The sequence below is a fragment of the Panthera tigris genome, chromosome A2 (genome assembly GCF_018350195.1).
Source record: "Panthera tigris isolate Pti1 chromosome A2, P.tigris_Pti1_mat1.1, whole genome shotgun sequence".
NCBI classification, from domain to species: Eukaryota; Metazoa; Chordata; class Mammalia; order Carnivora; family Felidae; genus Panthera; species Panthera tigris.
In genome coordinates, this window is record NC_056661.1 from 17904662 (window position 1) to 17920090 (window position 15429).

Genomic DNA, 15429 nt, shown 5'->3' on the forward strand with positions numbered 1-15429 from the left:
CTGGGAACAAAGGTTTGCCCTGAAGGGTAAGAAGGGTCCAAGGGTAAGGGAAGACTGGGCAAGCAAAACAAAATAATAAAGGAGCAAACAAAACAAACCACACAGCACAACAGACACCCTAGCAGAGGCTTCTTGCAGCACCCCCACACGGGTGGGCACCCCAAGCCTTTTGTCCTCAAACATATTACTTTATTGGTCTTTGCAGTCACAAAAGAACAAAATGAACACAAGGCAAATAAGGTTGGGCCGGGAGCACAGACGCATGGTGGCCTTGAAAGCAGCTCTCCCCCTTGAGTCTCTAGAACCTGCCATGTGTAATTAGACAGTCTTTGAGGAGGGGGCTGTCAGGTGGGAGCGTCTCAGCAGGTGCCGACGAGCGCCTTACAACCGACTGGCTGAACACCTTTCCTCCCAGGCCTCTCTGGCCTGGGATCACTCAATTTGCTCAGTCCTTGCTGCCCGCCCGCTTGCTCGCTTGCTGCAGGGGAATGCGTGCTCAGAGAGAGATGACACTTCTGAGGTGGTCCCTGTCTTTGGGCGCAGAGAAGCAGAGGAGCCTGGGTAGGGAATTCAGGGGACCACACTTCCCTGTGGCCACGGGGAAACAACCAGGGGGAAAAGGGGGACAAGGGTGGCCAGCTAACAAGGGGCCTTTGGCTTTGTCCTGGAAAAAACAACAGAGAAGGACCAAGTGAGGGCCTTCAACTCCCCCACCCCCAACCACAACACACATGCATATTCACAGAGTACAGAGAGAGGCGCCCAGTACATTCTGTCTTCAAAGAGCATGTTTCAACAGTCCCAAAAGAACCTAAGTTGTTCAAGAGTCTTTTGTACAACCAGGCAATGTAAATTTAATTTCCTTAATGGGTTCTTTGATTTACAAAATATCCCCCATTCCCAGGAAAGTCCACACCATGATGATGGCTAATGCTGTCCCCCCAAAAATGCATTATAAAAAGAAAGAGAGAGTCACCATATGTGAATCAAAGAGTTGCCATAACATTGCAATTTAAGGGACATTCCGTAATAGCAAAGGGTTTCAGCTAATCAGCACAGGCCTCCCACTCCTGCATTCCATCTGACTCAACCCTGCTCCCAGCCTACCTAATCACCAGGGCTTCTGGTTTCCTGGAGGACAAAAAGCAGGCGGCAAGGATTCTGGGAAAAATCCTCCCAAAGTCTTCCCCCGCTGTCTCCCATGGGCGGGGGTGGGGGGACTCCTATGGGGTACTGTGATCAAGAGATACCTGAACATAAAACACAACTACACTTCCACCAAAAATAAACTCAAAACAAATCCACAAAACAAAACAGAATTAAGCAATCTTACCAGGGCTTGCAAACTGAGGGTGTGAGGTGCTGGGCTGAGGGCCAAGAGGAGAAGGGAAAACACAGAGTGGGGAGGAAGGAGGGGAGGGCTCCCGGGATAGCTGCCCGCGCCTTCCCCGGCTGCGAAGTGCCGCCTTGCATCTCCTCGCCAGCGGAGACCCCTATGGCAGCGGGGGCTCACCTTTGTACTGGGGAGTGAATTTGCGCATCTCGGCTGGGAGTGTCTCGTAGAACTGGTGCTCCCTCGGAACCAGGGGCTTGCATAGGGTCGTCTCATTGAAGCGGAGCACGCATGAGTGCCCCCCGACCTGGTGGACAAAGGGCTCCAGCAGGACGCCCTTGGTGCGGGGCTCCACGTCCATGGCCCTGAAGGCTGGGCTCATCCTCCAGACGCAGGCGGCAGGAAGAAGGGGGAGGCGGCGGGGTCCAGCGGCCAGCGAGTCCTCCGTCCGTCGTCTGTCCGTGCGTCCGTCTGCCTGGCTTTGGCTCCTCAGTTGCGCGGGCCAGGACGCTCTGCCGGAAGCAAAGAGAGACACTGGCATTGGAAGCGGCCTGGGAACCGCCTTAGAGCCACTAGCCTTCCTCCAGAGGAAAGACAGCCTGTGCTCTCGCCGGGCCCCACCCACGCCGCCCACCCCGGCTCCGCCTTCTCCCGCCTTCTCCCGCAGAAACAAACAGCCAGAGCTCCTGCGGGGCGGGGCCAGATGCCGACAGGCAGCGACTGGCTCCAGGTGTACCCACACAGCCAGTGCCCTCCCACCACGACAACGGCGTTAGATGGGCGGGAAAAACGCAAAGCCACATAAGGTAAAGTCCCATTTCAAGCCTAAGAATTCAGATTAAATCTTACCATTTTCTAATAAGATTAACTTCATGCATGTATATTTTTAACTTTATTTTTTAGAGTAGTTTTAGGCCCACAGCAAAAATGAGAGGAAGATACACTGACTGCACACATAACCGCCTGCTCCCACACATGTGTTGCCTTCCCCATTACCAATATCTCCCACCATAGTGGTACGTTTGTTACAAATGATGATGAACCCACATTGACACATCATAGTTTACATTAGGGTTCACTCTTAGTCGTTAATTGTATTTTTATAAAATGCAGTTAAAAGGAAAACCTGCTTAGTCACCATCTAGTAAGATCTACTCCCCCAGGGTGTCCACCCCCCACCCCCACCCCAAGGCCAAAGACAAGCCCCAATAACCTTATTAGCAGTGGAGCTTGGGCCTAGCTTTAATGATTAACGTCTGTATCTAAAAACAACTGATCAAGGCTGGCTAACTCCATTTAAAAAGATACACGGTGTTCTAGGTCACTGACTATTTTTATCAGTTCTATCCTGATCTCCAAAAGCTGGGGCACACCTTTAAACCAAAGCTGTGCTCCTACCGTAATCAGGGCTCTCATCCACTCTGAGGTTTAGGGCCTTAGACCTGACTTTGCATCACTAAACACCCAGATCTTAGCAAAGCAACCTCTACACAATTGTTAACCACTTCAAGGCATGTCAAGCTAGTTCTGTTTCCTGTCTGTAATTTACAGACTACATGGTTGCTACTAGCACTACTTACAGCATGTAGGCCATTTCATCAACCATACAGGGTTTTGTTGTTTTTTTTTTACTTTTTTTTTCTTTTATGTTTATTTATTTCTGAGACAGAGAGAGACAGAGCATGAGAGGGGGAGGGGCAAAGGGAGAGGGAGACCCAGAATCGGAAGCAGGCTCCAGGCCTGATGCGGGGCTTGAACTCAAAAACTGTGAGACCATGACCTGAGCCGAAGTCGGTCACTCAACCGACTGAGCCACCCAGGCGCCCCCATACAGGGTTTTTAATGGCAACTCTTCCAGTTCCCATTACCCCAGCTGACATGCTGGGTAAGAATAGGTCTGCTAAAGATGGGTCCACTGTCCTCTAAGGTGAGTAAAGCACCTATTAAATGTTGGCTCATCACAGGAACTTACCTCATTTGGTCCTTGAGATACCTTCTGTGAGGAAGACACTATTCTCTCTGTTGCAAACAATGACACTGCTTTGGGGAGGTGAGGGAACTCATCCAGGGCCAGGGACAATAAGCTCCCAAATGAACCTCAATCTTTTGGATGCCATCATAGGGCCACCTCTAGTGCCCAGGGTCTCTGGCATTAGTACCTTCATACAGTACTCCTACATCCATGGGACACTTAGCCTGTTGTGAGAGTGCCTTCACCATGTACTTATATTTTTTATTTTTTAAGTTTATTTACTATTTTGAGAGAGAGAGAGCGCACGTGCACACAAAAGCGGGGGATGAGCAGAGAGAGAAGAGAGAGAATCCCAAGCAAGCTCCACACTGTTAACGCAGAGCCCCATGTACAACTCAACCTCATGATCTGATCACGACCTGAGCCGAAGTCAAGAGTTGGATGTTCAACCGACTGAGCCACCCAGATGCGCCCCTATGTTTTATATTTATATTTGTCTTATTTCCTATATATTTATAAAGTTCTCTTTAAGAGTTTCAACTGGTATTAATCTCTTTTTAGAGAGAACTGACTGTGGGTGCCAAATGCAAAGAGATGAAAATCAAAGGTCCCGATTCCTCTCCTGGCACCACCTTCTGAGCATCACAGAAGCCCTCAGGAGGGCAAGTGCTGGGAAGGGTTCTGTGACAATCAGTTCAAAGAATGAGTACATTCCAGACATTCCAGACTCTCTCCAGAAGGTGGAGCTCTGGTATACTTGGCCACACAAGCCCTTTCTCCAGGTTTACACAGACCAGTTCATAATAACCCACTGAAAAGACCTCAGGAGTACGAGCAATACCAAAGGAAAGCTACTGTACTGACTCACAGTCGGTCTGCCAGTAAGTACCCAAGCACGAACCAGGTACCATAATTATTGTTATTGCACAAGATGCTCCTCATGGTCCAGGCTTTAGAAACACAATCCAAACCTTTCATACAAGTATAAACTGCTTTCGTTGTCAGTAATGCTAACACCAATGCAAATCCCTTTCCAACTCTGTCCAAGATTCCTTAAACGTATTCAATTAAATAGAAAAATATCTCTCTCCAGGCATCTTTTACCCACCTCCACACCAAAGCTCAAAAACAAAAGCCGGTCCTTCATAGCACTCTCTAGTATGGTGCAGGAGTGTGGCTAGAGGCCAAAAGGCCAGGTGAATGTCTCCATCTCCTCCCAGGTCCTCAGGGTATTCATTAGCTGCTGGGTATGACATGGCACCTTGCCACCCTCCCTGCAGCACCCAACTCTGGCAGTCCATAGGACATTGCTCACTGGAGAGTAATCATCTTGGGTAGAGATGCAAGAAAAATAAGGCCAACCCTTGCCTGAGGCAAGCTGATGACAGAGGAAACTGCCAAATGTGAGGTGACGTTAGGGAGACAAGTGATTATCCTGTAAGGAGGTGAAGCCAGGTTCTAGTCCCACTTCTGCCACTTGATTGCTTAGAGAAAGACTCCAAGTCCCTGGCTCCCTCTGGGTTCCAGTTTTCTGGTTTTTAAAATAGAGAAGAGAGGCCTGAAGTAGATCTCTACTCTGTGGGTGGTGTAATGCAATTAGTGAATAGTAGTTTGTTTTAATCATATAAAAAAAAAATATGGGCACCTGGGTGGTTCAGTCAGTTAAGTGTCTGACTTCAACTCAGGTCATGATCTCATAGTTCATGAGTTTGAGTCCTGCATCGGGCTCTGCACTGAAGTGCGGAGGCTGCTTGGGATTCTCTCTCTCTCTCTCTCTCTCTCTCTCTCTCTCTCTCTCTCTCTCTCTCTCTGCCTCTCCCCCACTCGCTCCTCTCTCCCTTTCTCTCTCAAAATAAATAAATAAACTTAAAAAACAGAAACTATCATTGTATTGCACATAATAATGTAAGTCCTGTTTTGTGATTGTTTTATTTCAATTATGTTCAATCTCTCAATATGAACATATGTATGGCTTCACTGTACTACATATTTCTTACATTTGGGGTGCAGACGAAGAAGTGGAGCTTCCAGTCTAGCTTCCCTTATAGGCCCTATCTCTGTGGGAAATTGAAGAAATCAAACTTCCCAAGGATTACAGAGCAGCATATCAGTGGCCTCAACCTGGCCAGAAGGAAGAAAAGTACCCAAAACACCTGCTTTTTCACCTGCTACTCTTTCTCTGTTCCACATGTGGTTTGAGCAGAGGGTTCTCTCAATGGTTTTTAAACATCCAAAGTCTAAGGCCCAGTTTCCCAAGAATCCTAGAGTATTAATGGTTACTGAGATGTCCATGCAATGTGTGGACCCTGTACCAAGGGAGGGGGGGACAAACAAAATACTGCCTTCAGATTTAGCATCTATTTTATTTTCCACATTGCCTCACATTGACCCATGAACTCTGAACAGGGAAGGAAAACAACATAATTCATCCTAGGACAGGACACAGATTTCCTCCACAGTCCATCTCCCTAAATCTGTCAAACTGGTTGAAGAATTTACTGGAAACAACACCTTACTAATCTTAGCTTCTAAAATACTGCAAATAAAACAACTATGACTCATGAAAAGCCCTGAGCCGTTAGCTCACACATCTAGAATTTAGTTTAATGAGGCTACAAATGGAGTTTGCTGGGGCCACTTATTTGCCTCAAGAAAAGCCCCAGGGTTGGATAGTGATAGGGAATGTTGTGAGGCACACTAGCCTGATGGTGGAAAATCAACACTCACCATCTACACCTGCTCTCCCTGAGCCCCACAGCCGCCACCATACGGCATCTGCACATAACCCATGTCTCCACCACCAGGGTCAGTCACTGAACTCTTTAAACACTGCTGGTAGGAATGCAAAAAGGTAACAGCCGCTTCAGAAAACAGTTTGGCGGTTTCTTAGAAAGTTCAACATATACTTATTATATGACCCAACAATCCTACATATGCATATGCCTAAGAGAAATGAAAACAAATGTCCACATAGGCTTATACATGAATGATCACAGAGGCACTATTTACAGCAGCCAAAAGGTGGAAATCCAAACATCCATCAAATGGGTGAATGAATAAACAAACTGTGGTATATCCATATAATGCAATATTATTCAGTAATAAAAGTGAATGTACTGATACATGCAACAACAAAGATTCATCATAAAAGCATCAGAAGTGAAAAAAAGCCAATCAGAAAAGACTATGTGCTATAAGATTCCATTTATACAAAATTCTAGAAAAAGCAGAACTATAGAAAGTAGATAGGCAGTTGCAGAGGTAGAAGAATAGGATTTACTGCAAAGGGGACCAAGAGAACTTCTAGGGGTAATGACAGTGTTTTAGCTATGACTGGGGCAGTAATTATATGACTGCATAAATTTGTCAAAACTCATAAAATTAGACTTAAAATTGATGAATCTTATTGTATATAATTTACAATTCAATAAAGGGATTAAATTTTTTCTTATACTTTTTAATTTACCAAATTTTCATAAGTATATATTATTTTAATAATCAGAAAAAAACTGTATTTAAAAAGATCGTATTAGCTTTTAAATAGTTTCTACATGCAAATGCACTGGATGAAATTTACCTTCCCATCTGTTCTCACTCGGGTCATTTGCCTTACACTGAGCATCTTTGAGTCACTCCTGCCAAGGTCAGCCTGGGTCACCATCTTGGTCAAAGTACGGACTCCTCCCTTTCTGTGAAGGCATTGCCAGATGGTATAGACTTTCAGAGATAGCCAAATTTCCCCTTGTAAATCCATGACACCCAATGCTAATCCTAAAGCCATTTGCTCACTTTGAAAGCCTAATTTTTATCAGGCTCTTAATACTGGTAGACTTTTTTTTTTTTTTTAAGTTTATTTATTTTGAGAGAGTATGCGCATGTGTGCGCAAGCTATGGGGAGGGGCAGAGACAGAAAATCGACTCGGGGCTCATGACCTGAGCTGAAATCAAGAATTGGACACTTTGTCCATCGATGGATGAATGGATAAAGAAGATGTGGTATATATATACAATGGAGTATTACTTGGCAATCAAAAAAAAAAATAATGAAATCTTGCCATTTGCAACTACGTGGATGGAACTGGAGGGTATTATGGTAAGTGAAATTAGTCAGAAAAAGACAAAAATCATATTACTTCACCCATATGAAGACTTTAAGAGACAAAACAGATGAACATAAGGGAAGGGAAACAATAATATAAAAACAGGGAGGGGAACAAAACAGAAGAGATTCATAAATATGCAGAACAAACTGAGAGTTACAGGAGGGGTTGTGGGAGGGGGGATGGGATAAATGGGTAAGGGGCACTAAGGAATCTACTCCTGAAATCATTGTTGCACTATATGCTAACTGATTTGGATGTAAATTTTAAAAAATAAAAAATAAAACAAGTTAAAATTTAAAAATTGTAAAAAAAAAAAAAAAAAAAAAAAAGAATTGGACTCTTAACCGACTGAACCACCCAGGCACCCCTACTCACAGACTACTACCAATTGCATGGTTATCTTTTTTAATTCTTATAAAGTCAAAGCAAAACATCCTTTACAATCAAGCAAAACAGAAGCATGAAGGCCCTTAATAAGCCTTTCTTGTAAAACACCCAGAAGGAAAGAAAAATCAGCATCAAGTCGGCTCCTCTTATACTAGCTTCCTTGTTATTTCTCAAACATGCCTGGAATACACCCACCTCAGAGCCTTTGCACTTGCCATTCCCTCTGCTTTGTACACTTTTCCCCTGGGTACCCCCTTGGCTTACTCTCTTACCTCCTTCAGCTCTTCATACAAATGTGACTTCTTTAAAATTTTTTTTTTAATGTTTTATTTATTTTTGAGACAGAGAGAGACAGAGCATGAACGGAGGAGGGTCAGAGAGAGAGGGAGACACAGAATCCGAAGCAGGCTCCAGGCTCTGAGCTGTCAGCACAGAGCCCGACGCGGGGCTCAAACCCACGGACCGTGAGATCATGACCTGAGCTGAAGTTGGACGCTCAACCGACTAAGCCACCCAGGCGCCCCCAAATGTGACTTCTTTAATGAGGCCTTCCTTATTAGTACCCCATCTGAAAGTAACATATCTCCCTGTCCACACTCCCTTATACAACCCTGCTTTCTCTTTAGTACCTATCACTATGTAACATACTATGTTTTATTGTCTTGTTTATTTTTTGTTATCCCTGACCCTGACCCCACCAAAAAACAAAGGTCCATAAAATCAGAGATTTCTGACCGCTCCGTTCACTGCTGAATCTCCAGAGTCCAGGAGAACACGAACAGAGTAGGCACTTCACAGGATGTGCCTCAAAATCACTACTGCGTCATGAACACCTGTCACACGCAGATTAACACAGAGAACTCAAAAGGCAACCACTGCAATTATCCAAACCCAAACCAATCATACATACAGTGGGTACAATTATTAAAATGAGGCATGCAACACACTTTACAAAATGTATTCTGAGCACCGACTGGTATTAATTTTGCATTTATAATTCCCCATCTATCAAGTCTACAATAACTGAGGAATATAAATGAAGGACTCTGCACCTAACACTCATGTGGGACCTGGTGATGTGGAAACATTTCATGTAAACAAAGCTTAAGCTCTTAATGTAATGACAATCAACCTCCTGGAAAATTATCTCTTGTAGAAAATCAGGCAGGAAAAGAATGGTCACTGAAGAATAAACTTTAAAAATGTGGCCTCAAGAAGATTAAAATTCTATCATAGTTTAAAACAAATATACTAACTAGCAATCAGAAATTCTGTGTTGGTTCAAAGTTCACATCCCAAAGACTCAAACCTTTTGCTTTGCAAAGTTATCACTACAAGATGATCATCCCCATCTTTTGCAGGCAAAGCAAAGAATGGCCATGGGTTGGTGCTGAGTCTCTGCTGAAGGCCTCTTTCAGCAACACTGGTGGGTCTGCCATCCAGCTTTATTTAAGTAAGTTATCTCAGCAAGACAATGCAGAAGGAAAATCATTCCCTGCATGACCTGGACTTCTGGGGAAGCTGGGTACCAGATGAGGCACAATCCCTGATAACAAAATGAATACACAAAAAGGAGTTTTAGCAAAATAAAGCCAGGAAGTAAGAGGAAAGCTGTCAATATGTGCCTTGTGGGAGGCAAGGATAAGAGGCTGACCAGATTGACCCATCTGAGTACAGGGCATCAAACTACCAACCTCAGGAAAATTCCCACCACTGCACCACAGAGATCAAGATATCTCTTATACCCCATTGTGATCGCACTCACTTCCATGTCAAGCAACAGAAGAGTGCATGATGAACTATCGAGATATTATAAAAAGTTTATCAATTTTACGATTTTTAAGCAATCTGAGAAAATGCTTATGATATACTCTTTTAAATGAAGGCAAGATATAAAAATTGTATAATCTATATTGTCTCAACTATGTCGAAAGAATTATAGAGAAAAAGACTGTCAAAAAGTACCAGCTATGCTACTGAATCATACAATAAAAATGGTTAAAATGGTAAATTTTACGTAAAGTATATTTTACCACATACACACAAAAATTTTAAAAAGTACCAGCTACTCACAGAGGTCATGGCTGTCCCACCCCCTTCCAAGGCCCTTTCATCACTGCCACTGCATTAAAAATGCTGTATGCCTTGGGACACCTGGGTAGCTCAGTCAGCTGAACATCCAACTCTTAATTCTGGTGCAGGTCATGATCTCATGGTTTGTGAGTTCCAGCCCTGTATCGGACTCTGCACTGACAGCGCAAAAGCCTGCTTGAGATTCTCTCTCTCCTCTCTCTGCCCCTCCCCTGCTCGCACTCTCTCAAAATAAATAAATGTTAAAAAAAGACAACTTTATTTCTTTTAACGTTTATTTTTCAGAGAGAGAGAGGAAGACAGAGAGAGAGACAGCACGAATTGGAGAGAGGCAGGGAGAGAGGGAGAATCCCAAGCAGGTTCCACACACTCAGCACAGACCCAACACAGGGCTCAAACTCACAAAACTGTAAGATCATGACCTGAGCCAAAACCAAGAGTCAGAGGCTTAACAGACTGAACCACCCAGGTGCACCTAAAAATGGCAACTTAAAAAAAAAAAGTTGAATGCCTCCAAGTCTCCCAGCTCAGGTGTGAAAAAAACTTGATACAGGTTTCCCAAATTTGACAACAATTCTAAAAATTTACATGGCATAGGATGAGTTGTGAAGCTGAAAGAAACTGTTCTAAGTTGTCAACAAGAGAAAGCAGATGAGCATCAACCTAGGGGAGCAACTGTATGCCCTTTCTATAGAAACATTATAACACTGTTGTCACAGAAGAGGCAATCAAAATCCTGCCTCAAAATGTAGGGGGAAAAGTATTGCAGTTGTAGTATTTGTCTGATTTTGAAATGTGTATCTTCTGATTTTTTTTCAATCTAAACAGATATTCACTTTCCTACCTACTTGGTTTCATAATTGTAAATTCTTTTGTTTAAAGATGGCAGTTATAATTACATATTTATATAAATAAATTATATATATATTCATATTACATTATATAAACTTCAGACAGCACAAAACCTGGATCTGCCTTGTACCAAATAGTAAGACGTTATTCCTTTCTTTTCAGTTTTCTAAATGTCCCAAACTTCTTGAAATAGTCTCAAACTCAGAGCATATACTATCTTTACAACAGGGAGGGAAAATATTAGAGGCGAAAAAAGAAAAGAAATCACTAAGACCAAAATAGGACAACCCAGATAGCTGTTTAGCTCTTGAAGGTTTTAAGCTCATCCAACACTGCCCTAGCCCACACTGCATGCTCAGAGCTCCACTCCATGATGAAGACCCTGGGAGATGGACCATATGTTAACAACCCCCACATACCCTAAGGTGTATACAAGGTGTTGGAAGATCAGAAAAGGAAGTAACCAACTCCTCAAACTTCAATGACAACGTGATACAAACATGCTAGAGACCAGAGCTCCCATTTTGGAGCACTTAGTCTGTTCTGTAACACCCTTGCTCTTACAACAGCCCTCTGGAGTAGACATGGCCATGATGGGCATGCTGAGGTGCCAGGTACTGAGGTCACCATAACAGGTATGCGTCACCACAAAAACCAGGTGCCTGAGATGAAAGAGTTACTGCTAAGAATGGCTGGAATCCTAGTCCTAACCTTAAAGGAGCTGCAGCCTGACTGGCGGGCTGGCAAGGTGTCTGTCTGCCCCGTCTCCCCCCATCCTCCCAATGCCATAGTAGGCACTGGCTCCACTAAAGCAGCAGGGCCAGAGACAAGACACAATCTCTGCATCAACTTGACACAGATGCCTGTGGTCCAAGACTAGGTGTTCATTTTCTCCCTCGTTAGCATTTTATTCTAGTTAAAAAAAAATTTTTTTAATGTTTATTTATTGTTGAGAGAGAGAGAGTGAGCGAGGAAGTGGGGAAGGGGTAGAGAGAAAGGGAGACACAGAATCCAAAGCAGGCTCCAGACTCTGAGCTGTTGAGCACAGAGCCTGACACGGGGCTCGAACTCACCAACCGTGAGATCATGACCCGAGCTGAAGTCAGACGCACAACTGACTGAGCCACCCAGGTGCCCCTTTATTCTAGTTCTAATAAGTGAAAAGCTGGAAGTTGTACATGGAACTGTTTCATTAAAGCCATAATAACACAGATCCTTCCCCCAATGCTGAGGAACAAATAAAACACCAGATTCTGTTCCAAAAATCCAGACAAGCTTTTCTGTAAGGGAAGCAGCAGCCTCTCAGATGCTTCTCCTCTCTAGAACCACCAGCATGACACATTGCCCCATCTCTCTGCCTTGTTAAATTAGATTTCTGGAATGAAAGACTAGAAGGTCCCAAAATGGAAGGGGATGAGAAGGAACTTTCAGCCTACCTAGAAATACGTTCCTCAGAGTTATACTGCTAGAATTACAAAGTTTTAGCAACTTAAAAAGCTTTTTTTAGCTAAAAGCATAGCACGGCTCCTTCAAGGAAATTGAAATCATTGATTCTAAGGTGTCACATGTCTTCTTTATCTGAGAATCACATTTTCTTATAAATAACTAAATGTATTTCATACATACACCAAGAATTCTCAGTCCTCCTTAGAAAGAAGCCCATTACTCCTCTTTCAAGGGCAATTCTCATTTCTAGTCTCCTCCTCCTTGGTGCAGTCTATGACTCCCACCACCCCCTAAAAAATACACACAACAGAAACACACAGAAATGGCTGTCTCAGACTGCAGCCGAAATTGCTGTGAGGGCTCAATCCATGAGGGACTTTCCTACCTTGAGTCACAGTTCTCTCTTGTGCTGACAAATAATGGTCCATTGGCTTCAGGCAAGATTATATGTTCTCTGCATGTTGTTGATGTTTACCCCTACTCATCCCTCAGCTGGTTCCCTAACCAGATGACACACTAGCTCATTCTCTAAAACACAGGGAGCCAAAAATGATTCAGTCCTCATGGGCAGCCACAGAACCCAGGCATCCCTGACATGCCTAGGCCGACACCCTGAGTGCTGTACCTGCTGATGGAGGGACCAAAGTGTATCTTGCACTGCACCAGGTCCTATATGTCCAGGGGGCACAATTTGCTCCAGGTCCTTGCAAAACCTCACTTAGTTAATACTTTCCTCAAGGGTTTGCAAAGTGTCCCAGGCTCAAAGCACCAATCTGGCAGCTTTTATCACAAACCACTCAGTATACTCAGTGTTCCTCCACGACCAGCCAGAAAAAGAATGAGATACGGGTATGAAAAAATTCCTGACACTGGCACAGGTCACAGAACTTTGTCCTAACATAGAGCCATTTGCCAGTCATCCTCCGTAAGTCCTGAGATTTCTTTCCAAAATAAAGCATAGCAAAATATTAAGAAACTTTGAGGAAATCAAGTTCAACCACATCCACAGTTCTGAAGCAAATCATACACGGACTCCTTTGGAATCAGCCAGCTTGTGAGAAGGGCAGTGACTTCAGTCACTCAAGAGCACATTTGAGGACTGGGAGGGAAGGCCAGTGGGGCACTTTCACTTTTGACATCTTACCACTGTGTTCCCTTTCTTTGGTTCTATACAAAGAACCTCCAGTATTTTCAAAATAAAAACACTTTTTTGGGGTGCCTGGCTGGCTCAGTCAAACATCCGACTCTTGATTTCAGCTCATCTCACAGTTGTGGGATCAAGCCCTGCATCAACTCTGTGTGCTGGGCTGGGCATGGAGAGATTCTCTCTCTCTCTCCCTCTGTCCCCCCTGTACACACATGCTCTCTCTATAAAAACAAAAAACCACACACACACACACTCTTCTGAGAGTGAAATGAATCATTCCTGGAAGAGGGCAGCCTGTTTCCTCCTTTCCTAGCCTTCACCTGCCCTAGACCTGCTGGCCACATCCATCAGTGTTTCAGGGACTAGAGTCTGTCAGCTCCCACCTGGCACCTCTGCAAGGTCCACACTTCCAAATGCCCCAGGATTCTGCATCTGGTGCTTACGGTCTTCCCCTGGGCTCTCAAGGTAGGTGCAGCATCCCAATCAACCCTAAGGTCCTCAAGCATGCAACCCTGTGAAGGTGTTGCTGTGTTTGTCCCATAAAGCCAAGCATAGATACTACAAGGGGCAGGGGCAGGGGCAGCTCAAAGGACCTGGGGAAAAGGCACTTGTGTTCCCATACTCTCCAATAAGAACACAGACGAAGAGAAACCCAGACCCTCAGCAGGGAGTTGGCAACCAACTCCACTATCTCTCTTCCAGAAGCACTCACCTCAGAGAAGAGATACTGTTCGTGGAAGAACATCTTTCACCGCCTTACATGTAAAACCTCTACTCATAACAGCAGAAAACTTGAAAATGTTCATTAAGAACTCATTTAGGAGACCATAATCTCAGCAGTGTGCAATTAAGTGGTTTAAGAGTACTGTATGTTTTTCCTGTCAGCTTGTTCAAGCTCATACAAATATACATTCTTTGGGATACCTGGGTGGCTCAGTAGGTTAAGCGGCCAACTCTTGATTTCGGCTCAGGTCATGATCTCACAGTGGTTCATGAGATCAAGCCCCACATCGGGCTCTGCACCGACAGTGCAGAACCTGCATGGGATTCTCTTTCTCCCTCTCTCTCTGCCCCTCCCATGCTGGTGCTCTCTCTCTCACTTTCTCTCAAAATAAATAAACTTTAGGGGTGCCTGGGTGGCTCAGTCAGTTAAGCACCTGACTTCGGCTCAGGTCATGATCTCACAAGCTCACCTGCTTCGGATTCTGTCTCCCTCTCTCTCTGCCCCTCCCCTGCTCACACTGCGTGTCTCTCTCTCAAAAAATAAACATACATACATACATACATACATACACAAACAAACAAACTTTAAAAAATATACATACATTCTTTGGTCATGTATTCTATATCCACCCTTCCTCTTCCTTTGTTGGGTAACTCTATAGACAGTCTCTCAAGGAAACAGTATGATTCTGTTTAGCATGAGAACCAACAGGTGCTGGGTTCACACACCTCCACAGAGCACCCTGTAAAAGAAGCTAAACTGAGAACTCCAGAGATACAGCATCACTTGTTGCTCATGAAAAGGGGAGGAATGAGCTAAAGGTGCAGTCCACAGACACCAAGTTTCAAGCACATTTTAAACAAATAGGCATCAGAGTGAAAGAAGGCAGGCATGGAGCTAGGTTAATCCCAAGACAAAAGTTGCTGCAGCCTTAGCAAAGATACCAAAGTTGTATAGACCTGGGATCTCAATCCCAGATAAAAAAGGTAGGGAGGAGGGTTACAGTAAAAATTCATATCTAGCATGAGTTTTATACTTGTTAAACAAAAATAATCTACTATTCTTATAAAACAAGCTTTGAAGGGGGATGCAAGATTTTTACATTCCCCAAAAGAGTAAGGCAGAGCTCACACAACCCATGGGGCCCCTCATTTCTGAGTGTGCAGCTAGGGATAGAAAAGTCTGGAGCAGAAATAGCAACACTAGCCAGGTGTTCTGCTTCTTTGTCTCTAACACATCTTATTTCCTTAAAAGAAAAGTTTTAATCTTCCTTGGCCTGGGATTGGACACTCAATTTCTAAAACATGTATTAGTGTCTGAAGTAAGATAAATGTATGGATACACAGAACAAAACTAAATAACCTCCCATTTTGA

At 44.0% G+C, this 15429-nt stretch overlaps 1 protein-coding gene across 3 annotated transcripts in view; it reads right to left on the reverse strand.

Moving 5' to 3' along the window:
- The window catches only part of IP6K2 (inositol hexakisphosphate kinase 2), a 30992-nt gene that overhangs the window by 6914 nt on the left and 8649 nt on the right, over positions 1-15429 (reverse strand). For 2 of the 3 annotated variants that reach the window (XM_007088480.2, XM_042978872.1), the window contains exon 2: positions 1514-1845. In XM_007088480.2, coding sequence (XP_007088542.1) covers positions 1514-1715 — 202 coding nt within the window. In that variant the 5' untranslated portion in view covers positions 1716-1845. Of the gene's footprint in view, positions 1-1513; positions 1846-14656; positions 15118-15429 lie in introns of those variants that run through there. The other variant, XM_015540432.2, reaches the window with a different exon arrangement.